Source organism: Numenius arquata, chromosome W (genome assembly GCF_964106895.1).
Source record: "Numenius arquata chromosome W, bNumArq3.hap1.1, whole genome shotgun sequence".
NCBI classification, from domain to species: domain Eukaryota; kingdom Metazoa; phylum Chordata; class Aves; order Charadriiformes; family Scolopacidae; genus Numenius; species Numenius arquata.
In genome coordinates this window covers 27,825,013-27,851,094 of record NC_133615.1, presented here as the reverse complement: position 1 = coordinate 27,851,094, position 26,082 = coordinate 27,825,013, and the positions used below count along the sequence as shown (strand labels likewise).

The window sequence follows — 26,082 nt, the reverse complement described above, 5'->3', positions numbered from 1 at the left end:
AGAACTGAAAACTTGAGCATTTCATGATCGCTAAGCCCAAGACAGCCTCCGACCTCCACATCTCCCACTAGTCCTCTGTGAACAGTAGGTCTAGCGAGGCACCTCCCCTGGTAGGTTCACCTACCAGTTGTGTCAGGAAGTTATCTTCCACACACTCAAGGAACCTCCTAGCCTGCCTGCTCTCTGCTGTGTTATATTTCCAGCAGATGTCCGGTAGGTTGAAGTCCCCAACCAGAACAAGGGCTGGCGATTGCGAGACTTCAGCCAGCCGCTTATAGAATACTCCATCTGCCTCCTCGTCCTGGTTGAGTGGTCTATAGCAGACTCCCAGCACAAAATCCCCCTTGTTAGCCTTCCCCTTCATCCTTACCCATAAACACTCAACTTCATCATCACTGGAATCAAGCTCTATACAGTCAAAACACTCCCTAATGTGCAGAGCCACACCCCCGCCTCTCCTTCCTTGCCTATCCCTTCTGAGGAGCTTATAGCCTTTCATCACAGCATTCCAGTCGTGACAGTCATCCCACCACGTTTCCGCGATGGCATCTACGTCATAGCTGTCCTGCTGCACAATGGCTTCCAGCTCATCCTGTTTGTTGCCCATGCTACGTGCATTAGCATAGATGCACTTGAGCTGGGCTCCCGATTTCATCCCCATCCTTGGCCCTTTACCCCCAGGCTCATTACCAGTGGGCCTGGTTTTATCACCTTCCCCCTCCACCTCCAGTTTAAAGCTCTGCCCATGAGCTTTGTTAACTCCTGGCCTAGTACTCTTTTCCCCTTTCGGGATAGGGTTTTCCCATTGTTCGCAAGCAGAAATTTCTAAACGTCTATCCCTTTTCTCAAATGAAATGGTAGAACGAGGGTCCTCACTAACCCAGCATCCTTCAAGCCTTGGCATGCTTCCCTTGGGTTTAATCCTGACAGGCCCAGTTAGTTCCCCTTCCCCCCTCATATCTAGTTTAAAGCCCTACCAATGAGCCCTGCTAACTCCTGCCCCAAAATTCTTTTCCCCCTCTGGGACAGGTGCATCCCACCTGCCCCCAGCAGGCCAGGTGTCTCGTATAGCTGCCTATGCTCAAAAAACCCAAAGCCCTGCCTATAACACCAGTCCCAGAGCCACGAGTTGACCTGTTGCCTCTCCCTATTAATTTCCTCATTCATGGTTGCCACTGAAGGGATAAAGGAGAACACAACTTGCGTTCCTGATCCCTTAAGCAGCTGTCCCAAGGCTTTAAAATCTCTTTTAATTGATTTTGGCCTCCTTCTACCCACTTCATCACTTCCCACCTGAAATACTAACAGGGGGTAATAATCAGAGGGGTTTACCAGGGCAGGAAGTTTGTCCAACACATCCCTAACCCGTGGCCCCAGGGAGGCAGCAGACTTCCCTGTGAAGTGGGTCAGGGCAGCATATTGGTCCCTCTGCCCCCCTCAGTAGAGGGTCACCCACAACAATGACCCCTCTGCTTTTCCTTTTGGAGCTAGTAGTGATGCCAGGTCTATGGTGACTTGTTCTATCTGACTTCTCCAGCCTGGGTGCACCATCCTCCTCTCCAACAGCCAGTTCCTCCTGCAGGACTCCCTACCTGTTCTGCAAGGGTAACTGGGAAGGTGGGAGGGGCCGGGAGGGGATTCACCTGCTCTCCCGAGCAGGGACCTGTTTCCATTCCCCCCCTTCTCTGAGATCTCCTCCTATTGCTTGGTGACAAGAGGGGAGGGGGTTCTCTGGTTTATTCAGGGCCTCAACCTGTTCCTGTTCCCTTACTCTCAGGGAGTGAGCCCACCAGTCAATCTCTCTCTCACACTCCCTGATACTCCTCAACCTCTCCACTTCATCCTTCAGCTCGGCCACCAGGCTGAGCAGATCATTCACCTGTTCACATCTGATACAGGTGTTGTCTCCCCTACCCTCCATTGCAAGTGCCAGGCTCCGGCACTCTCTGCACCCAGAGGCCTGGACGCCCACATGTTTGCGTGAGGCCTCTGTCTGGGTGCCCACAGCTTTTCTAACAACAGCCTTTGACCGGGTAGCAACCATGGCTGGATCTCTACAAGCAACTGACACCTTGCGACTCCAGGGTCAGTTGGGATGGGCCCCCTAGTCCTCCGGCCACTTAGAGGGATTGAACTTACCTTGTACACTGGTAGAGGCCCAGCACCCTGCCGTACAGACTACGGCCGGCTGAGGCACACACACAAACACCAGGTGCTCGCTCTGTGGGCAGGGACTAGTCCCTGCCTCCCCGAGGCTTCTTATAACCCGGTGGCTGGATCAACCGGGGGTGGTGGTGGCTCCACCCAGGCTCCCTCAGCAGCACCTCCCACCAGCTGACAGCCCCAGCACAAGCAGAGGGCTTGTCCCGGCTTCAAAAAGCCCCAAAAAGAGCTTCTCATCGGCCTTTTTTGCTGCAGATCCCTCCCCCAGCGCAGTCTTACCTGCCCTGAAGCTGGTCTCCGTGGCAATGACCAGCAGAAATGCTCTGTTGCTTCAAGGGTTTCTATTTTCTGTGAGCAGTGGATGTTTTTGTAGGAGAGGGGAAAAAAAAAAGTTTGGGGGAAAACGACCAATATTCTCTCTAAAAGCAGGCCTGATGGAAAATTTTCAGTCTGACCTATTGAATACACCAGAGCTTTCTTTACTTTCTGCCTTGCCTGACTATCTCTTTCATTAACATTTGAGGCAGGCATCAGGTGGAGATAAGTCCTGAATAGCTTCAAACTTTGCTTCTCCCATCTCTCTCAGCATTAAGCTGGTTCAGACAAAGCCTGTGCTGGAGGCTGGCTGTAAGGAAAGGTGTTTCGATTACTATAGAAATAGGGGCAGCTCAATCCCAAAAGGGCTCAGCTCCCACCCATTGAATCAACCCAACATTTTCCTCTAAGCCTGAGCAAAGCCACATTCAACAGGTGAGCTGGCATGCTGCGTTAATGAAGCAGGTTCTTGCTGGCTGGCGTCAATTGGGTCACAGCATGGCTCTCTGAGTTGGATGCATTATTAGACTCATTAGCAATGGAAATGGGGCATGTGGAGGGGCAGCTGTAAGTGGGTGCTGGGGTTGGGGCATTTGGGAATGATGGTGGCTGTGATGTTAAACTTGAGCATTTGGGAGGTGGGGATGGAGGTGTGAATGGGGCTGATAGGGTTTGGGGAGCAGGGAGAAGTAATGAAGCATGGGCAGCTGGGACCGAGCTGTTGGGATTGGGAAGAACAGGGATGAAAACAAAGACTCATTGCTGGCCCCTGTTGTGGGGCCAGGTGAGATGTGGTGGGCAGAGGTGAAACACTTTTTCTCTCCTGGAGAGAGCACTGCTGACAGCATCATGTCTGCAGCCCTCCCAGATGTGGCCCAGATGAGATGGTTGGCCAAACCCAACGGTGATGGAAGTACCTGCTACACAGGAAGCCTGGCACCAAAGCGAGAGCGCAGCTCCTAGCCCACGTGTCCTGCCAGTCAACCTGATTGAATATTGACAAAACATTATGTCCATTGATCCAAGAAACTTTAAGAAGGATGTTAAGGTCCTTGAATGCATCCAGGGGAGGGCAGCAAAGCTGGTGAAAGGGCTGGAAGGCATGTCCTCTGAGGAGCAGCTGAGGACTCTGGGTTTGTCTAGTTTGGAGAAAAGGAGGCTGAGGGGTGACCTCATGGCTCTCTACAGCTTCCTGAGGAGGGGAAGTGGGGAGGGAGGTGCTGATCTCCCTGGTACCCAGCGACAGAACACGTGGGAATGATTCAAAGTTGCATCGGGGAGATTTAGACTTAGGAAGCATTTCTTTGCAGAGAGGGTGGACAGACATTGGAACAGGCTTCCTAGAGAGGTGGTTGATGCCCCATGCTTGTCAGTGTTTAAGAGGCATTTGGACAATGCCCTTAATAAAATGCTTTAACTTTTGGTCAGCCCTGAAGTGGTCAGGCAGTTGGATTAGATGATCATTATAGGTCTCTTCCAACTGAAATATTCTATTCCTATTCTATTCTATTCTAAGACATAAATAAGAACACGAGTCTGAGCTCCTACCAGAAATCACACTCAGCATGGTACAGCCCGGCCGCCGAGGAGCTCCTCCAACAAACAGCTTTTCGCCAATGCATGTGTTTATGATCCAGCCTGCTAGGCCCCAGGCTGAGGATATGAGAGCAGAATTAAGCAGCTTTCTGTAAATCTGAGCTCACTCCAGAGTGGTAAGGAGCGAGCAATGGCAGCTGACCTGTGCCTGTGGAGAAGCATACGTATGTGAACATGCGCTTTTTCACAGTGCAGCTGGGCAAGCCAGGCATGGAAAAGGTATTTTCCTCCAGATTACCCCCACAGCAGTGAATGAGAGCTCATCCCTGCTCACAAGAATCACAGAAACACAGAATTCTAGGGGTTGGAAGGGACCTTCGGAGATCATCTAGTCCAACTCCCCTGCCAAAGCAGGTCCACCTAGAGCAGGTTGCACAGGAATGCATCCAGGCGAGTTTTGAATATCTCCAGAGAAGGAGATTCCACAACCTCTCTGGGCAGCCTGTTCCAGTGCTCTGTCACCCTCAACGTAAAGAAGTTTTTCCACATGTTCAGACAGAACTTCCTGTGTTCCAGCTTGTGTCTGTTGCCCCTTGTCCTGTCACTGGGCACCACTGAGAAGAGCCTGACCCCATCCTCTTGACACCCACCCTTTAGATATTTATAAGCATTGATGAAATCCCCTCTCAGTCTTCTCTTCTCCAGGCTAAACAGCCCCAGGTCTCAGCCTTTCCTCATGAGAGGTGCTCCATTCCCCTGATCATCTTTGTAGCCCTCTGCTAGACTCTCTCCAGTAGTTCCCTGTCCTTCTTGAACTGGGGGGCCCAGAACTGGACACAGTACTCCAGATGCAGCCTCACCAGGGCAGAGTAGAGGGGCAGGATAACCTCCCTCGACCTGCTGGTCACGCTCTTTTTAATGCGCCCCAGGATGCCATTGGCCTTCTTGGCCACAAGGGCATATTGCTGGCTCATGGTCATCCTGTTGTCCACCAGGACTCCCAGGTCTCTCTCTGCAGAGCTGCTTTCCAGTAGGTCAACCCCTAACCTGTACTGGTGCATGGGGTTATTCTTCCCTAGGTGCAGGACCCTACACTTGCCCTTGTTGAACTTCATCAGGTTCCTCTCCACCCAACTCTCCAGCCTGTCCAGGTCTCACTGAATGGCAGCACAGCCTTCTGGTGTGTCGGCCTCTCCTCCCAGTTTTGTATCATCAGCAAACTTGCTGAGGGTACACTCTGTCCCCTCATCCAGGTCGTTGATGAATATGTTGAACAAGACTGGACCCAGTACTGACCCCTGGGGAACACCGCTAGTTACAGGCCTCCAACTAGACTCTGTGCTGCTGATCGCAACCCTCTGAGCTCTGCCATTCAGCCAGTTCTCAATCCACCTCACTGTCCACTCATCTAACCCACACTTCCTAAGCTTTCCTATGAGGATGTTATGGGAGACAGTGTCAAAAGCCTTGCTGAAGTAGAGGTAGACAATATGCACTGCTCTCCCCTCATCCACCCAGCCAGTCATCCAATCGTAGAAGGCTATCAGATTGGCCAAGCATGATTTCCCCTTGGTGAATCCATGCTGATCACTCCCAATGACCTTTTTTATTTCTACATGCTTAGAGATGCTATCCAGGGTGAGCTGTTCCATCACCTTTCCGGGGATGGAGGGGAGGCTGACCGGCCTGTAGTTTCCCGGGACCTCCACCTTGCCCTTTTTGAAGACTGGCATGACACTGGCTCTCCTCCAGTCCTCAGGCACCCCTCCTGTTCTCCACGACCTTTCAAAGATGATGGAGAGTGGCTTTGCAATAACATCTGCCAGTTCCCTCAGCGCTCGCTGGTGCATCCCATCAGGGCCTGTGGATTTGTGGGTGTCAAGTTTGCTTAAACGATCTCTAACCCAATCCTCTGCAATCGAGGGAGAGTCATCCTTACTCCAGGCTCTCTCTCCTACCTCCGGGTTCTGAGGTTCCTGAGGGTCAACCTTAGCAGTAAAGACTGAAGCAAAGAAGGCATTCACTAACTCCACTGTCTCTGCATCCTCCATCACCAGGGCACCCACCCCATTCAGCAGCGGGCCCACATTTTCCCTAGTCTTCCTTTTACTGCTGATGTACTTGAAGAAGCCCTTCTTATTGTCCTTGACATCCCTTGCCAGGTTTAATTCCAAGTGGGCCCTAGCCTTCCTCACTGCATTTCTGCATACTCTGACAGTGCTCCTATACTTCTCCCAAGTGGCCAGTCCCTTTTTTCACATTATATAACCTTCCTTCTTCCATCTGAGTTTTTCCGGAAGCTCCTTGCTCATCCATGCAGGTTTCCTGCCATCTTTGCCTGATACCTTGCTCCTAGGGATGCACTGATCTTGAGCTTGGAGGAAGTGGTGCTTAAATATTAACCAGCTCTCTTGGACTCCTCTTCCTTCTAGAGCCTTAGCCCATGGGATTCCTCCAAGTAGGTCTTTGAAGAGGCCAAAGTCAGCTCTCCTGAAGTCCAGGGTTCTAATTCTACTTTTTTCCCTGCTTCTTCCACGCAGGATCCTGAACACCACCATCTCATGGTCACTGCAGCCAAGGCTACCCCCGACCTTCACATTCCCAAAATAAACTCATGCCAGTCCCCACAGGGACATTTTCCAGGGTGAGGTGGGATTTTGCAAGGGCCTGTGCCCTTGACACATCAAGCTGGAGTATTTTACAGCCTGGAGGCAGTTGCAAGCCCTGGACTGGGTACCACTGCCATTTCTGGAGCATCTTTGGAGGAGGTGATGGGGGTCTCCTTGTGGAGAGCCCAAGAGGCAGGAGGAGGGCAAGCAGAGCAGTCACAGGGACGAGCGGGAGGATGCCATGCTCACCACTGGGCTGACAGCAAATTTGTCCTGGTAACAGCTGGTGCATGGGGAAAACCATCTGCCTCCTGCTCTCCTCCCTGGGCGAAGGTTTGGAGAAGGAGCAGTGGCTGCCAAGTGCCAGATGGAGACTTCAAGGTCCATCTGCAGTGCAGGCTGCCCCAGCCGCATGATCCCCCATCAGTGCAGGGAGTCCTTGCTGCCAGTCCTGTGACTTCAGGAAAGTCTGTGGCTCTGGAAAAGGCAGAAGGTGGGTCTAATGGTCACCCATTCCGACAGGGCTGTCCTCAGGATGGGAAAGCAGTGAGAGGTGATGGAGGCAAGGGAGAGAGTCAAAGCTACATAAGGATGTAGGGATGATGTGACACATAATCCAACCCATTTGTCCAAGAAGTAGGGGCCTCTGTGAGGTGAAATAAGCCCTGCCACGTGCAGAAGGATGAAAGAAATGCCAAGCAGAAATGGTTTAAGATATCTCAAACACTGGGTGTCTGATGAATCCCATTCCTTTCTATGTGGTAACCGTGGTAGTCTTTTTTTGTCTAAATAAATGTCCTGCCCCTCTGAACATCGCTGAGTTGTTGGATGGAGTAAAATCCTGCAGCAGTGAGTCTCACAGTCTAATGAAATAAGTATTCCCTGTTATTGGTTCCTACTTTCTGGACAGTTCCTCTTGACTTTCTGTCCCGGTTTGAAGTAAAACCGAACCAATTTTCTGTTCTGTAACTTTACATCCTAGCTAGGCCTCCTCTAACTCTCTGAAATTAACGGCATATTGTGGAGAAAACTGCTCATTCTCAGAATGATAAGCCCAATGTTTGTGCTCCATGCCAAGGAATGGTATGCAGGGAGGCCCTTGCTTATACTTATTGCTATAACAACCAAGGTCAGCCCATTTCGTTATTTGCCCCCTTAGAGGGTCGGAAACGGAAAAAACGTAGAGGAGTCACATCAGTGGGGAGGAGTGGACAGGACAGGTGACCCAAACCTGACCAACTGAAGTATTCCATCCCATCTGCCCCATGCTCAGTATAAAGGCTGAGGGATCAAAGGGTCAACCCTTTCCTGCGATGGCTGACGTCCAGAGAGGACTCTGTCTGTTCATCTGCCTTTGATCCCGATCCGTGTGTTCCTGACTCCAGAGCTGGAATCCAGTTCCCATTCGTCACTGAGTCCAGTCTGGGACTTCCCCAGTGCCTGCCGGTGACGTGACTGTCATCCTGGGAGCTTGATACGGTTTTGTATATATTGTATCTATTTCATTATTTTCTTCTTTATTTTTATTTTAATATTAATTCTTCATTAAAGTAGTTTAGTTCATTCTAAACTTCTGAATCTCCTTATCTCTTTCTCTCCTCTCTCCTCTTTTTGGGGGGGGGGAGAAGGGGGGGGAAGGGCCATCTGCCGGTCCGGTTTTGGTAAAGTCGGCCCAAACCACGACAGATTTATTAGCGCCCAACGTGGGGCTCGACGACTGTGGTCTGATAAGATTGCCTGAATAGTTTGAATTCCAGCTTGCTCAGGGAGAACTGACAGCTTACATCATGTCGTACCTACAGAATATTGTATATAGTATTTTTAGAGAGCTTTGTATGAAGTTCATTGACGCAGTGGTGTTAAACTGGCCAAAACCACGACACTTTCCCCTTGTTCTTGCTGTCTTCGATTACTTTGTTCATTTAATTAATCTCTAAAGTAAACACTCCTCAATCCCTCTCTGTACAGCAGCATCTCAGGGTCTTTTACCATTACATCCCTGGACTCCATGTAATTCAATGCCACAGATTTATATTAAGGAATTATGCGATTTTCACTTTTATTCATCCCCGATTTTTATTTGACCGCAAGTCCACAGACAACAGAGATTTCCTTCAAATAACTCTGACAGTTTGGGAGACATTACAATTAATTTAGAACTCATCACAACCTATTAGTTATTTAAATTATTCCTGCTAGAACCACATTAATTCTTTATCAAGAAATAGGCATCAGCTTTTCTCTGTCAGGGCTGTTATGTCCTTATTACTTCTGGCTGAGATTACTTATTACTTCTCCTGGCTGAGATAAAATGTCCAGCTTGCAACTACGTCCCCATGCTAGATATTTCTCATGCAACTGGGTGGTCCTGTGTGCTGACAGGCAGGTGAGTGCATTAACGTTTCCAGAAGTGAAACCCAGATTAGCACCACTGGGGTTGTGCTCTGCTGTTTGTCCTCCTCCTGGATAATTGCTTTGTTATTTTCATTTATTTATTTTTACAATGAATAATATTTATATTATTCTTTAAGGGCTGGATAAGGAGCATCTGAGGCACTTGCTCATGTTCACAGGTCGATATACCTCGCCACCTCTGCAAACATTTTTCTCCCTTAACCGTGTCGGGGAATGGGAGGAAGGATCGAAACTGCATTTTCTGCCTGTAGCACCTCACACATCCGTGGGAGGGGATAACTGCCTGTTCCTTTCCTACTGCTGCTTGGGGGTTGCTGCAGGATTTTTAGGGGATGCTGGGTCATGCAAGGTCGCTCCTCAAAAGCCATCCTTTGTACAAAACCTGCTCATTTTGATCCTTGAGTGTCTGTCAGTACAGCAGCGTGGGCCGGCCGTGCTCCGCCTTACACACCCGTGACCCCCGCGCAGCACCGCCCCCTCTGTCCCACTCCCACTCGCAGTCCAGCACGTAGCTTCTCCCCTGCCCCGCTGCCCCCACGCCAGGCACTGTGGGGCCGGGCCTCGCCGGAGAGGAGATACGGGCCTAGCCCGTAGGGGCTGATACAGTACCAGGAACCACTCGCCCATACACCCTTACAGGCGCTGTGGTGGGGAGCGCTGTCCCTTTAAGCGCGCCGGTAGGGGCTTGTCGTGCAGAGGGGCGTGGCGCGGCGCGCTGAGGTCAGCGGCGAGCGGGCGCCGTCACAAAAGGAAGTGGCGGCGGTAACGGCTGTCAGTGTGGGGAGGGGCGAGGGTTGGGGCCCGCGCGGCAGCAGTGGGAGCGTGGGGTGGCGGGTGCCACGCCACGCCACGCCATGGCTCAGCAGCAGATGAGCAGCTCGCAGAAGGCGCTTATGCTGGAGTTGAAGTCGCTGCAGGAGGAGCCGGTGGAGGGTTTCCGCATCACCCTGGTCGACGAGTCCGACCTCTACAATTGGGAGGTAGCGATCTTCGGGCCCCCCAACACCCTCTACGAAGGTGGCTACTTCAAGGTATGGCCTTCCCCCCCCCCCCCCCCCCCGTCGGTGGACTAGGCCTCCCACTGCTGAGGCGGTCCTGGGGAGCCGCTGTTGAGGCCTGCACCGTCCTCCTTGTCGCTTGCCGGGCCTCTCTATCGGGCTCGGAGGGATGACTGTGGCTTTGGTGGGGCGGTGGGCCTGCGGCAGCTGTCATTCCCTCCGCCCCTCGCGGAAGGACGTTGGGGCCTGTGGGAAGAGGGAGGGTAAGGAGGCTCGGCTCCCGTAAGTGGTGCCCCGCGAGCTGTCCTTCCCCTCCCGCTGCCGGCGGTTGGGGGATGGGGGCGGTCTGCAGGACAGGCTGGCTGGGGCCTGCAGGACCTCTCCTCCCCTCTCCCTCAGGATGCCCTCTGGGGAGAGGGGGCGGTGTCACAGCTGTCTCTATTCTGTTATTTCCCTATTTTAACCCCAAAGAAAGGCAAGTGCCTCACGGCAGGGTGCAAATTTTTCTCTTCTACCCCCAAGTTGTCCTCTTGGCTCTGGTTTGTGTATATTTCAAAAGGGCTTCCCAACCCTCCCTCAATCACTTTGCTTGTTATGTGGGAGCATCCTGTGTAGGATGACTAATTCAGAGTAAAGGCTGTGTTTTCCTCAAAACTTCATGGGCTTCAGGACTCCTTTGTGACTATTTTTCCTATTGTTTTCCTCTTTTTCCTCTCCAAACTTTTAGAGGGCAGCCTTCAAAGGGCTATGGCAATGCATAATTGATGAAGGTAGATAAATGCTTTCAATCTTCCTGTTAATCAAAAAAGACCCAACAACTTTTGTGGTTATTTTCCCTCTTGTAAATACAGTAAGCAAGAAATCTGGCATTGCTGTTCCAGAAAGGGACAGCAAAAGACTTAGATTTCCAAAACAATTGGAGGAGGAATGGCGTGTACTTCTTAGAAGCAATTAAAACCCTTTGGTGCCTGCAGAAGATGTGTTGCATTGGGCATACCCCTTTGCACTTGATATCTGCTTTGTCTCTAGCAAAATATTGTCCCCTTCAGTTTGCTTCTCCCGAGAGTTAACATTAGTGGCTCCTGCTTTTCCCATTTCATGCCCTTTGACTTCTGTCAAACTGAAAAATTTTTGGATGATCACTTTACTTGGTTAACATGTGTCTTGGCCTCTCTGGGTCAAGGTTTAAGAGCCTTGTTCCACAAACCCAAAATAGCCTGTAGCTTGGGTAATAATATATTTGAGTCATGTTCAGTTTGGCCTCATTGTTTTGAAAGAAGGGAATGCTTTGGCACAAGGCTTGCCTTTTGTAATGAGTTGGATGGCTTACTCATGTAGGTGATAGGTATATTCTTAGACTTGCCTCCATTATTACTTATTCAGGAAGTTACTCTAGTCTTGGGTTGGTAAGTGGGTCACTTCTACATCTGAATGGTTTGACAACCTCTTCCTGCACTTATATTACTCATCCATTTTTTTTCAAAGAAATCACAATGGGTCAAAATATTTTTGTTTGGTTGGGGAGCTCTCTGGACTGTATGTTTGTAATTATTTCATGTGCTGCTTTAGCCTCTTTCCAGGAATGATCTGGGGATGTGTATTAACAAGTGTAGATTTAGGCAAGGCTGCTAGTTGCTTTACCTCAGTATTATGAATGTGATACCTTTTTCGGTATTTTATGTCCTTGAACTGTTGTGCCTTTCTTCTAAATTCTTCTGACCGATCCTGTGATACTTATTTTGAGAGTGGGAGACTAAGGTCTCATGATGCCTTCACTCTTCCACAGCAGAGGGATTCCCTTCAAGCAGCATGGCTGGAGTCTGTCATATGTTGCTTCTGCCTCATCTCTTCTCTGTGAGGAGCCATGCATGGTGGTTGGTTGGTTTTGTTTTGGTAGTGTTTGGTCTTTGGTTATGTGTCCTAAGTTCTGAGCCACTGAAAAAGTGGTCTTAGACCCTCATTCTCTTCCTAGGGAGAAGGAGTCCTGTTGTCCTGAGAAGTGATGTTCTTGGTTTGCTTTGTATTAGGCCTTCAGGCAAACCTTTAGATGTGTTAGACTTGGCTTACTGAATTGTTTAGGGATAAGGTTAATACCCTTAACTTTATTTGGTGGGGTGACTTCTAGGATATATTCATAGTATATGTGAGGTCAGTTCAGATCACAATCTCACTTATTTTTCAGGTTTCTTAGCTTGATGAAATATCTAGCTTCATCTTGTTTTGTCGTCTTAGTTTCCTAAGACTAGGTAAGCAGGATTAGAAATACACAATTACAGGATGTAACTTTTTAAATTTTGCAGCAATGAGAGTTTGGGAATTTTCTTCCACTTGAGGTGTGGTTTTGGGGGTAGGAACTGGAGGGGAAAGTGCAAAGACTTCTAGTTAAGCTCAAGTATAAATATTTTGAGGAAGACCTGTGTTTAATGTGATGTTAATAAAGAAGGTGTTAGTGATTAGTTGATTGGGAATACAAATGCTTGATTTGTGCTCATAGAGCTCTTGGAGCTGGTAATATCAGCTTTTGGCACCTTGTTTATTCTTGGAGAAATGACTATTCTCTGGGTTGTTGAACTAGCTGAATAACTGAAATGAGGAAAGCACTCTTTGCGCCTCCTTGACAGGAGCTACTGCTGTTAAAAGCTGGTTCAACACTTCAACAGACTCTGATTTCAGTTGCTAATCCTGTAACTAGCATTTGATAAATTGAAGCAGAAAACATGTCCCCCTGAATGTTTTTTAAATGGCAGGTTATCAGTACCTTAGTGTTGGCTATAATAAAGTCAGGGACCTCTTAAATTCAAGCACAGCATTTCAGCATATTTTATCAACTAATATAGCATGCTCAGATCTGCTGTAGTACTTCATAGTTTAGGACCTCCCAGCTAGATGGAAAGGGCAGCAGCCTTCAGAAGCAATCACTGTGAAGAGCAGCTTGCATCAATGAGGAATAGGAGCAGTCCTGAACCACAGACTCCCTCCATGCGATCAGCTGAAGGTGCACATCTGCAGTGGAGGCTGTCATGAGTTCAGGTGTTCCTGCACAGCTGTCCCTATCCCTGTCAATCTTTGCCTTATCTAGTGACTTCATGTAGCTATTAAGTATGACTGGGAATAATATTTTGGGTAACCCTTTGATTAAGTTCCAGATTACCACCCTCAAAGAAGGAGTTGAGCTATTTCATGCACTGGTTACCTCTCATTCTGTGCTGGCAGGGCAAAAGTAGCTCAGGGTCAGTGATAAGTACTCCAAAGAGGTCCAGTGATAAGAGCAAATGTCTGTCCCTCAGCTGCTGTCAGCAAGAAATTTCCAGTTTGACTAAAATTTCTGGCAGAATCAGTTGTGTTGGGCTACAGGTATTTTGATTGCAATATGTGAACTTAATTTTTGGTCCCTGGCTCTTTCAGAGTTTAAGGGTGAAAGGTGGGTAGACCTTATGTGTCTAAGATGTTGATTTGCTCACAGCTGATTCAGTTATTGAGGTTTTTTGAGTGATAAAGGGAAGACTCCTTTCAGAATGAAATACTTCATGTCCAGGTCATAGTGCCAGTTGCTCCTTCCTTAGGTCAGCTGGGAAGGGCATGGCATGATAAGACAGGTCTTTAGATCAGACTCCACTGGGCTATGTAGTAGTTCTGAATTGCTCTGGAAATGATGGGAATGTGTTTTTTCTGGTTTTACAAGCAGTGCCTGAGCAGTAGAGAACTAAATTGTGCTGTAGTCTGACAAACTATGTGTGAGTAGTTAATTGATGCTACCTTTATGCCATAGGGATCATCCATTCAGCTGAGAGGGTTCTGTGCTATATGGCGGGAGAACTTCTTCACCTTTAATGTTGGCAGCAGTGAATGGAGATCACCACAACAAAGGTTATTAAGCTGTAATCTGGTGATGATAGGTGCTAGTTGGGATAGATTTCATTGGCTGAGGGTTGTGCATGGTGAAACTCTCGCCATCTCTGTTGATTGGTCTCTGTCTGCCTTAAAATCATAGAATGGTTTGGGTTGGAAGGGACCTTAAAGATCATAGAGTTCCAACCCCCCCTGCCCTGGACAGGGACTCCTCCCACTAGACCAGGTTGCTCAAAGCCTTATCCAACCTGGCCTTGAACACTTCCAGGGATGGGGCCTCCACAACTTCTCTGGGCAACCTGTTTCATTGCCTCACCACCCCCATAGTGAAAAACTTCTTTCTGATATCTAATCTAAATCTACCCTCTTCCAGTTTGAAGCCATTACCCCTTGTCCTATCACCACATCTAGTCTAGTGCCTTTCTTTGATACTTGAGCCTTCAGAGCCTGGAGGTTGATAAACCTTTGCTCAGTGCTTTGATCAAGCAATGTTTTCAGGATACTGGCAGTACTATTTGAAGAAGCCATCAGGAGGCACCTAAGCTCAGCATGTCTGGCACAATTGCACCTTAGTGTTACAGCTTCTGATTGTTTTAAAAGGAAATTGTTCTCATTTTATAGTCAAGTGGTATTCTTGTGCTGGGAGCCAATATTTCAGGGAAGGTGCAAGTGAGAAATTTATACAAATAGAAACTTTGCTGCCCAGAAGCACAGTTTGACCAACTATGCTGTGTTAAGAAGTATGTTTAATGTAGAGCATGAGTCAATATTAAAAGCTTCTTTGATCTAGACTGGGTAGATGAAAATGACTGAGCTTTGTTTGGTAAGGCTGTTGAATATTGCTGTGTCACACTTAACTCTGAAAGTGAATTGCTACAATCTGATGTTAGACTGGGTGAAAGGAATGCACAATCCAGAGTTCATCTGTTATACCCTTTGTGTGGGTGAAGTGTGACACTTGTTGAGAATAGTCTACAGATGCTACACAAACAGGATGAAAGAGCCAATGCAATGCATTGTTCTAGATCTGTTGGTGACTGTAAGAGGTGCTCATCTGAAGGACACAGGGCTAGGATTAGAAGAATCATGTAGAATTATGGGGGGTTTGTACACCTTTAGGTTTAAGGTAGGGCTGAAATGTTTTTTGACAACAGTAAGAGGCAGTATAATTTAGTGAACAATATAGGGACTAAAAGTCTTCTATCTGTAATGGACTTGTATATGTGACCCTGGATAAACTTCCGTTTTTATGTAAAATGGATATATCTTATAATAGCATAGTTAACTAAATCTGTGGGTAAAAAGTGGTTTGCTTTTTATAATGAACATATGGGAAAGCTTTCTTTCAAAACAAATTCAACTTGTATGTTTACAAGTACAATATTTAAATTTGGAATAGCTGAAGAAATCATCAAGTGACTAGCTTTCAGGCTGCTTAAGCACAAAAGCAAAGATATTTTTGGAATAAGGACTCCTGCTTATTCCTGACTTATTTTTTTTTTTTATAATTAAAAACCTGAGCAGCTTCCTGAAGCACCCCAGCACAGATCCTGATGTACTGACAAGTCATGCTCCTCTGCACAGACTTCCTCCATGAGGCAGCTGCAGCAATTCTCTAAGAGCAAAAAATAAAGCTGAGGTTGTGTAACTTAACCTGGGGGAGGAGGGGGACATTCCTCGTGTTGAAGAGAAAACCATCAAGGCCTGGGTATGTAGGCTTGCTAGGGGAGAAGTATGCTATGCAGGCTTCACAAACAATTCTCAGTATTGGGGAGAATCTGGGTAAACTTCTTGTTGGAGGAGGTAATGCCTAGGCTGCCTTGTTTGAAGTGTCAGAGGGATCTGCACTGATTCCAGAGCTACCTGGCTTTTTTTACCTCCCATCTCTGGGATTTCTTTCTTGTACTGTCTTAATTGCTACAGCTCCTGTGTTGTTCTACTACAGCCACCCTGGGTCTTCTGTGCTTTGAAGATTAGGTTCAAAATAAAGCCTCTCAACATAGTGAAACCAGCATGCAGGATTTGATGTCAAGTGTGGAAGTGTGAAATGGCTTGCAGCCCCATAGCCTGGCATGGTGTTTCCTGGAGCCAGTGCCTGCACAGGGCAAGATCTGGTTTTAACCACTGGGTTAAAAACTGGCTGGAGGGCCGGGCCCAGAGAGTAGTGGTGAATGGAGTTAGATCCAGTTGGTGGCCGGTCACGAGTGGTGTCCCACAGGGCTCGGTACTGGGGCCGGTTCTCTTTAATATCTTTATCAATGATCTGGACGAGGGGATTGAGTGCACCCTCAGTAAGTTTGCAGACGACACCAAACTAGGTGGGAGTGTCGACCTGCTGGAGGGTAGAAAGGTCTTGCAGAGGGATCTGGACAGGCTGGATTGGTGGGCTGAGACCAGTGGGATGAGATTCAACAAGGCCAAGTGCCAGGTCCTGCACTTGGGTCACAACAACCCCATGCAGTGCTACAGGCTTGAGGAAGAGTGGATGGAGCTGCCTGGCAGAAAAGGACCTGGGGGTGCTGGTTGACTGTTGACTGAATGTGAGCCAGCAGTGTGCCCAGGTGGCCAAGAAGGCCAACAGTATATTGGTCTGTATCAGAAACAGTGTGGTGAGTAGGACTCTGGAGGTGATCGTCCCCCTGTACTCGGCACTGGTGAGGCCCCACCTTGAGTACTGTGTCCAGTTTTGGGCCCCATACCACAAAAAAGACATTGAGGTGCTGGAGTGGGTCCAGAGAAGGGCAATGCAGCTGGTGAGGGGTCTGGAGAACAAGTCTTGAGAGGCTGAGGGAGCTGGGGTTGTTCAGCCTAGAGAAAAGGAGGCTGAGGGGAGACCTTATTGCTCTCTACAACTACCTGAAAGGAGGTTGTAGCAAGGTGGGGGTCGGTCTCTTCTCCCAAGTCACAGGCGATAGGGCAAGAGGAAATGGCCTCAAGTTGTGCCAGGGGAGGTTCAGGTTGGATATTAGGAAAAATTTCTTTACTGAAAGGGTTATTAAGCATTGGAATGGGCTGCCCAGGGAAGTGGTTGAGGCACCATCCCTGGAGATAGTCAAGAGAGGAGTTGACATGGTGCTTGAGAACATGGTTTAGTGATGGTGGTTTGTTTTTTTTGTTTGTGGTTGGTTTTTTTTTAAGGTTGGACTAGATGATCTTAAAGGTCCCTTCCAACCTAGGTGATTCTGGGATTCTGTAGTAAGGTAAGACAAGGGTTAAAGTATACTATTGACATGCTTCTGAGTTCTGTTGTGCTTGTCACCTGAAATGCAATTACCCAGACTATGCCACAACATGGAGCTTAAAACACATGGGCAGAAAGCCAAATGCTATGCTTAGCAAGCACTTTAAATAGAAAACTGCAGCATAACTGACCTGCAGGTACCTTTCTTTTATCAGGAAAGCTGACGTTTATAGCTGCCAGAGGCATTGATAAATGCTGTTGTATAATACTTAATTGCCAAAATGTTTGGTCACAGCTTAATGTGATTGTAATGTTGTGGTTTAGTTCCAGCTGGCAACAAAGAACCACGTGGTTGCTTGCCTGCACACCACCACCCCCACCACCCCCCCCAAGGTGGGATGGGGGGGAGAATTAGATGAGAGGCAGAACTTGTGGGTTTAGATAAAGGCAGTTTAACAAAAAAGCCAAGGGAACAGGAAACCAACCATAATTTCACTGAATTTTTTTAGAGTTGGAAGGGACCATAGAGATCATCTAGTCCAACTCCCCTGCCGAAGCAGGATTGCCCAGAGCATGTTACTCAGGACTGCATCCAGGCGGGTCTTGAAAATCTCCAAAGAAGGGGACTCCACAACCTCCCTGGGCAGCCTGTTCCAGGGCTCTGTCACCCTCACTGTGAAGAAGTTTTCTTCTCATATTTGAGTGGAACCTCCTATGTTCCAACTTGTGCCCGTTGCCCCTCGTCCTCTCACTGGCAACCACCGAAAAGAGTCTGGCTCCCTCCTCCTTCAACCTGCCCTTCAGATACTTATAAGCATTGATAAGGTCTCCCCTCAGCCTTCTCTTCTCCAGGCTAAAGAGTCCCAGCTCTCTCAGCCTTTCTTCATAAGGGAGATGCTCCAATCCTTGAATCATCCTCGTTGCCCTTTGCTGGACTCTTTCCAGTAGTTCACTATCCCTCTTGAATTGGGGAGCCCAGAACTGGATGCAGTATTCCAGCTGTGGCCTCACCAGTGCAGAGTAGAGGGGGAGAATGACTTCCCTCGACCTACTAGCCATACTCTTCCCTATGCAGCCCAGGATTCCGTTGGCCTTCCTGGCCACAAGAGCACACTGCTTGCTCATTGTCATTTTTCTGTCTACCAGGACCCCCAGATCTTTCTCTTCAGAACTTGACTCCAGCAGGTCCACACCTAACCTGTATTGGTGCCTAACATTCTTCTTCCCCAGGTGCAGGACCCTACACTTTTCCCTGTTGAACCTCATGAGGTTCTTCCTTGCCCAGCTCTCTAGCCTGTCCAGGTCTCTCTGGATGGCAGCACGGACCTCCGGGGTGTCAGCCACCCCTCCCAGTTTGGTGTCATCAGCAAACTTGCTGAGGATACACTCGGTCCCCTCGTCCAGGTCACTGATGAATATGTTGAACAGGACTGGACCAAGTATTGACCCCTGGGGGGCACCACTGGTTACAGGCTTCCAGCTTGTACCTGCTCCATTAACCATTACCCTTTGGGTCCTGTCACATAGCCAGTTCTCAATCCACCTCACTGTCCCCTCATCCAGCCCACACTTCCTTAGTTTCCCGATGAGGATGCTATGGGAGACAGTGTCAAAAGCCTTGCTGAAGTCAAGGTAGATGACATCTGCTGCCCTCCCCTCATCCAACCAACCAGTTATGGCATCGTAGAAAGCTATCAGATTGGTCAAACATGATTTACCCTTGGTAAACCCATGTTGCCCACTTCCAATAACCCCCTGCTCTTCAACTTGTTTGGAGATGACATCTAGAATGAGTCTCTCCATTACCTTCCCAGGAACGGAGGTGAGACTAACTGGTCTGTAGTTCCCAGGGTCCTCCTTCTTGCCCTTTTTGAAGACTGGAGTGATGTTCGCCTTCCTCCAGTCTTCTGGCACCTCTCCTGTTCTCCATGACCTTCCAAAGATGATAGAGAGTGGCCCAGCGATAACATCTGCCAGCTCTCTCAGCACTCGTGGGTGCATCCCATCAGGGCCCATGGACTTATGAATGTCCAGTTTGGCCAAGTGGTCCCGAACCTGGTCCTCCTCTACTGGAGGAAAAACTTCCTCTCTCCATACCCTCCCCCTTGCCTCCAAGGCCAGGGATTCATGAGGGGCAGCCTTAGCAGTGAAGACTGAAGAAAAGAAGGCATTCAGCAACTCTGCCTTCTCCGTGTCTTCCACCACTAGGGTGCCCATCTCATTCCTCAGTGGGCCCACATTATCCCTAATCCTCCCTTTTCTGTTTACATACTGGAAAAAACCCTTTTTGTTGTTCTTAACTGTAGTGGCCAAGATGAGTTCAGCTTGAGCCTTGGCCCTTCTAATTTTCCCCCTGCATATCTTCACTGCTTCCTGGTATTTCTCCTTGCCTGCCAGGCCCCTTTTCCAAAGATCATAAACCACCTTTTTGTTCCTGAGCTCCAGCCAAAGCTCTCTATTTAGCCAGGCTGGTCTTCTTCCCTTCCTGCTTGATTTTTGGGACTTGGGTATGGCTCTTTCCTGCGCTTTTAAGAGTGCCTCCTTGAAGTGCGACCAGCCTTCCTGGGCACCTTTGCCCTTCAGGACTGTCTCCCAAGGGACACTTTCAACCATGCTCCTGAAGAGGCCAAAGTCTGCCCTTCGGAAGTCCAAGGTGGCAGTTTTGCTGGCCCCCCGCCTTGCTTCAGCAAGAATTGAAAATTGTATCATTTCGCGATCATCCTGTCCAAGACGACCTCCAATGTTTACATCCCCCACAAGACCTTCTGAATTAACTATCAGCAGGTCCAGTAGGGCACTTTCCCTAGTCGGTTCCCTCACCAGCTGTGTTAGGAAGTTGTCTTCCATGCACTCCAAGAATCTCCAGGACTGTTGCCTCTCTGCTGTGTTGTATTTCCAGCAGATATCTGGGAAGTTGAAGTCCCCCATGAGTACAAGGGGGAGTGATCGTGAGGCCTCTGCCAGCTGCTTATAGAATATTTCATCAGCCTTTATATCCTGGTTTGGGGGTCTATAACAAATTCCCACCACGATGTCTGCCTTATTGGTCTTCCCCTTGATTCTTATCCATAGACACTCAACACTGTCATCATGCATATTGCTAAGTTCGAGGCATACAATACTGCTCTTAACATAAAGGGCCACCCCACCACCTCTCTTTCCTTGCCTGTCCCTTCTGAAAAGTTGGTAGCCATCAATCACAGCACTCCAGTTATGCGAGTCCTCCCACCATGTTTCTGTGATGGCAACCAGATCATAGTTTTCTTGCTGTACAATGGCCTCCAGCTCCTCCTGTTTGTTGCCCATGCTGCATGTATTCATGTAGATGCACTTCAGCTGGGCTAATCGTCCCACTATTTTTCTGGGAGGGCAAGCACTAATTCCCACCTGTCCATGTGCAGACATTTCTGCAGTTACCATCTTATCACTACTCCTCATGTCTTCACTGACACGTACGTCTTTCTCTCCCACTTAAACTGCTGCAACAGGTTGCAAGGCCTTGCTGGCACCTTTACCTACTAGCACTGGCACGCTACTCCTGGGCACCACTTTAGTAACCCTGGTTCCAACCCCATCCCCCTTCAAATCTAGTTTAAAGCTCTCTAATAAAAATGATAAAAAAATACTGATGAAGGAATATACAAACATGACTAATGTACAACTGCTCACCTATTGCCACCTGGAAAAGCCCTGGCCTGCTCCCAAGCAGCAATTCCTGCCCACCCCTGGTTATGTGAGCACCTACATGATGTGCTTCTGCAACTAGATTCTCTATCTGGGCAGCAATATCGTGCCACAGTTTAGCAATCCAGATGGGTTTGCCTCTGTGCTGCTAGTAGCTCTGCTTCCACTGCTGTAGCCACCCCCCACAGAGCATTTGCCACCACCCATGAATTAGTATAGAGATAAAGCACTGGCCTTTTTTCTAGTTCAGCAATGTCTAAAGCCAGCTGGATGGCTTACCTCTGCAAACTGGCTTGATTCACCTTGTCCTTCAGTGGCTTCTCTAACTTGTTGTGTAGGCCTTGCAACAGGGGGAAAGGGATAAAACCAGGCCCACTGGTAATGAGCCTGGGGGTAAAGGGCCAAGGATGGGGATGAAATCGGGAGCCCAGCTCAAGTGCATCTATGCTAATGCACGTAGCATGGGCAACAAACAGGATGAGCTGGAAGCCATTGTGCAGCAGGACAGCTATGACGTAGATGCCATCGCGGAAACGTGGTGGGATGACTGTCACGACTGGAATGCTGTGATGAAAGGCTATAAGCTCCTCAGAAGGGATAGGCAAGGAAGGAGAGGCGGGGGTGTGGCTCTGCACATTAGGGAGTGTTTTGACTGTATAGAGCTTGATTCCAGTGATGATGAAGTTGAGTGTTTATGGGTAAGGATGAAGGGGAAGGCAACAAGGGGGATTTTGTGCTGGGAGTCTGCTATAGACCACTCAACCAGGATGAGGAGGCAGATGGAGTATTCTATAAGCGGCTGGCTGAAGTCTCGCAATCGCCAGCCCTTGTTCTGGTTGGGGACTTCAACCTACCAGACATCTGCTGGAAATATAACACAGCAGAGAGCAGGCAGGCTAGGAGGTTCCTTGAGTGTGTGGAAGATAACTTCCTGACACAACTGGTAGGTGAACCTACCAGGGGAGGTGCCTCGCTAGACCTACTGTTCACAGAGGACTAGTGGGAGATGTGGAGGTCGGAGGCTGTCTTGGGCTTAGCGATCATGAAATGCTCAAGTTTTCAGTTCTTAGTGAGGTAAGGAAGGGGGTTAGCAAAACCTCCACCTTGGACTTCCAGAGGGTGGACTTTGGCCTGTTCAGAACCCTGGTTGGGAGGGTCCCTTGGGAGATAGTCCTGAAGGGCAAAGGGGTCCAGGAAGGCTGGATGCTCTTCAAGAAGGAAATCCTAAAGGCCCAGGAGCAGGCTGTCCCCATGGGTCGCAAGACTAAAGGGTGGGGAAAATGACCAGCCTGGTTGAACAAGGAGCTTTTGATGGGACTTAAGGGAAAAAAAAAGAGGGTTTACCACCTTTGGAAGAAGGGACAGGAAACTCAGGAGGAGTACAGAGATCTCATTAGGTTATACAGAGAGAAAATTAGGAAGGTAAAAGCCCAGCTGGAGCTCAACCTGGCCATTAATATAAGGGACAACAAAAAAAGTTTTTATAAATACATCAACAATAAAAAGAGAGTCAGGGAGAATCTCCATCCCTTACTGGATGCGGGGGGGGAACATTGCGACCAAGGATGAGGAGAAGGCTGAGATACTTAATGCCTTCTTTGCCTCCGTCTTTAATAGTCAGACCAGCTACCCCCAGGGTGTACAGCAGAACAACCCCCCCATAGTCCAGGAGGAGGTAGTTAATGATCTGCTTATGCACCTGGACATGCATAAGTCTATGGGGCTGGATGGGATTCACCCAAGGGTACTCGGGGAGCTGGCGGGAGAGCTCACCAAGCCTCTCTCCATCATCTATCAACAATCCTGGTCAACAGGGGAGGTACCAGATGACTGGAGGGTGGCTAATGTGATGCCCATCTACAAGAAGGGCTGGAAGGAGGATCCGGGGAACTACAGGCCTGTCAGCCTGACCTCGGTACCGGGAAAGATCATGGAGAGGATCATCTTGAGTGAGCTCTCACGGCAAGTGCAGGGCAGCCGAGGGATCAGGGCCAGCCAGCACGGGTTTATGAAAGGGAGGTCCTGCTTAACCAATCTGATCTGTTTCTATGACCATGTGACCCACCTTCTGGATGGGGGGAAGGCTGTGGACGTTGTCTACCTGGACTTTGGTAAGGCCTTTGACATCATCCCCCACAGTGTTCTCCTGGAGAAGCTGGCAAATCATGGCATAGACAAGTGTATTCTTCACCTGGTAAAAAACTGGCTGGAATGCCCTGCCCAGAGAGTTGTGATTAATGGGGTGAAATCCAGTTGGCGGCCGGTCACCAGTGGTGTCCCTCAGGGCTCAGTTTTGGGGCCAGTCTTGTTTAATATCTTTATCAATGATCTGGATGAGGGGATTGAGTGCACCCTCAGTAAGTTTGCAAATGACACCAAACTAGGTGGGAGTGTTGATCTGCTTGAGGGTCGGAAGGCTCTACAGAGGGATCTGGACAGGTTGGATCAATGGGCTGAGGCCAATTTTATGAGGTTTAATAAGGCCAAGTGTCAGGTCCTGCATTTCAGTCACAACAACCCCAGGCAATGCTACTGTCTTCATGTTGTCCTCTGGTGATATTCAGAAATCCTTGCCTTCTGGCCAGTCCATGATCACTTCTAGAATTCCTGGGTGAGTGGGGTTTCCTATTGGAATTTACTGTGTGATCAGTGTGACCCACACTTCATGCAACTGACACTACAAGAAATGTGTGGTAGGGATCCTTTCTTAGAGCATCCAGCCTACCACTGGCAGTTGAGGTGCTAAGAGGAGCTGTGCTTCAATACTAACCACTTCTGAAGCAGCTCAAACCCCTTCATATGCTGCCAATATCTTTTTTTTTTTTTTTTTTCTTCAGTTGGAGTATAGCAGGCCTCAGATCCTCTGTATCCCCAATTCTAAAACTCTAGGGGTCAACCTCGAGTCTCCCCTTGTGCTTTCTGTCAGAGGCTCCAGGTAGGGATGTTCTTCCCAGCTGTGCTTTAGAACATATTTTTAACATCTTGTCCTACTCAGACTGACCCCAGGGCTACTGAATGAACTATTTACTCTTTAATTTGTTAAAAAGGCTTGTCACTGCTCAGGACTTACTTTAAGCAAAACCAGCTTTCAGAAGTACTTGGATTATTTTCTTACCTTGGTCAAAAACTTCAGCTGTGTTGATGACTATTAGCCTCCATTCTGCATTAGTTTTTTGCACCGGTCATATGGGACTATTAAAGGGTGAGCGAGTCTTGCTGATCACTCCTTGAGACTCTAGTTGATGAATCAGCTTATGGATGGGAATTGGAGAGTCTTGGTTAGTGTGATATTGCCACCAATGCACCCTTGTGGTAGTGATTGGTACCTGTTGTTCTTTGACCCTCAACAACCTCACAACAGAAGGGTCCTCTGAGAGACCAGGCAAGGTAGACAGCTGTTGAGTTTACTCCATCTCCAAGGCAGCTATGCCGAAAGCCCACCGGTACCCTTTTGGGTCCTTGAAATCCCCTCTCCTGAGGGTATGCCATGGAGCCTCTGGGCTGGTCGCAATAGATTGCTTTTGCCGCTCGCTCTTGGTTAGGCTCCCTTCAGCTTCCAGTACAGTCAACTCTTGAGATCCCCCTGTCACTCCAGAAATACAAATGGGTTCTGCCCCTCTATAGCTTGATGGTATTAGTGTACACTGTGCACTGGTGTCCACTAGAGCCTTATACTCCTGTGTCTCTGATGGGCCAGGCCATCGAATCCACACAATCCAATAAACCCAGTTGTCCCTTTCCCCCAAACTGGCTGGAGGCAGGGCCCCTCTAATCCTGGTCATAGTATCCATTGCTCACTTCTTGCAGAAAAGACTTGGAAGTTCCCTCAAGAGGATCAGAAGTAAGATCAGGCCTTCTACTCTGTCTGGGGAACTGCCTGCTGGAAACTGGGGCGGCACTTTTCCTGGAGGGATCCCCTTTTGTGGTTGTTCTGCCTTGCAACTCCTGTACCCGTGCCCATAGGATCCAAGTAGGTTGTCTGTCCCACTTCCTCATGTCCTTCCTGTGGTCACGCAGGTAGAACCACAGGGTGCCTTGTGGTGTGTACCCCCTGTATTCTCTCTCTTGAGTGGAGAAACTCCTGCTCCTAATGGCTGAGATACTGCCCCGTACATGTGGGGAGCAGGACATATTCTCTTCAAGTTGCTGGACCTTCTGGAACAGTTTCTCCACAGCTGAGATGAGGAGGGAAGAGAGACTCTTTGTATTGCCAGAGTTGGCCAGCCACCTCATCCACCGTTGGTCCCTCTTTGCCATTCCATCACTGCCAGTGAGTTGACATATGACGATTGTGTGCTCTGTACCAACTTCTGCCACATGGGCCTTGTGCATTGGATCTCATCAGGATCTGTGGGTACCTGTGCATTGTCCAGGTCATAATAAATTATCTCCCGCATGGCTAATTCTCTCAGGTACTGGATACCTCTCTCCATGGTGGTCCACTTCCTCGGATGACATACAACATCTTCACTGAAGGGATACCTTTCCCTCACACCTGACAGGAGTTGCCTCCAGAGGCTGAGGGCTTGTGTCTTTTTCCCAATTGTCTTGTCAATGCCCCCTTTCCTAGACAGGGATCCCAGCTGCCTGGCTTCCCTACCCTCTAATTCCAGGCTACTGGCTCTGTTATCCCAGCACTGGAGCAGCCAGGTGACAATGTGCTCGCCTGGAAGTCGGCTGAAATCTTTTTGCATGTCCCACAGCTCGCTCAGGGTTAGGGATCGAGTGATTATCTCTGGTTCTGCCTCTTCCTTCTGTTCTCATGATGACCCTGGTTCATTGTTATCCCTTAGTAAACAGACTGATTTCTTGGTGTATTTCTTCTGTATGGGGGCAACCTATGCCAGCACAGGTTGGTTTTCTGGTTCGTTAATGGTGTCTGTTACTGGGATTGGAATAGCTGTGGTGCCTGTCTGTCTGGTTTCCCCCTCTTTCCCCTGACTGCACATAATAAAAAATATTACTGTATAATATTATTATATAATAAGCAGTGTTTGTCCGCAAGCTTCCCTCAGACCACGCGGAGAGCGACAGCGGCAGCGGTGAGTGCTGCGGCTTTAAATTTGGACTAGATTGAGACAGAGAGGGGGCTTCCCGGAGACGGATAAGCCGAGGGAGAGCGGAGAGGCCCGAAACGAGTCGGGAATCTCGTGAGGGAGCCGAGAGGCTGACGTGGCTGGGGGTGAGCCGCGGCAAATTTAAAAGCGGCTATAGCCGCAGCAGAGGAAGAGCACGTGCCGGGCGTGTGTGCATTAGTGCAAGGGCAGGAATATCACCGCGCAGGCGCATGTGCGCAGAGCGTGAGGGAAGCAGCCAACAGTGGTTGGTCCCC

The 26,082-nt window shown here is 48.9% G+C and overlaps 1 protein-coding gene across 1 annotated transcript in view; it reads left to right on the top strand.

Annotated features, from left to right (window-relative positions):
* The first annotated feature begins 9,784 nt into the window (after positions 1 to 9,784).
* LOC141476622 (ubiquitin-conjugating enzyme E2 R2-like) overlaps positions 9,785 to 26,082 on the top strand; it is a 90,211-nt gene continuing 73,913 nt past the window's right edge. Inside the window, exon 1 of the mRNA XM_074165396.1 lies at positions 9,785 to 10,069. Within this exon, the coding sequence (XP_074021497.1) occupies positions 9,893 to 10,069 (177 nt within the window). The 5' untranslated portion in view covers positions 9,785 to 9,892. The remainder of the gene's footprint in view (positions 10,070 to 26,082) is intronic.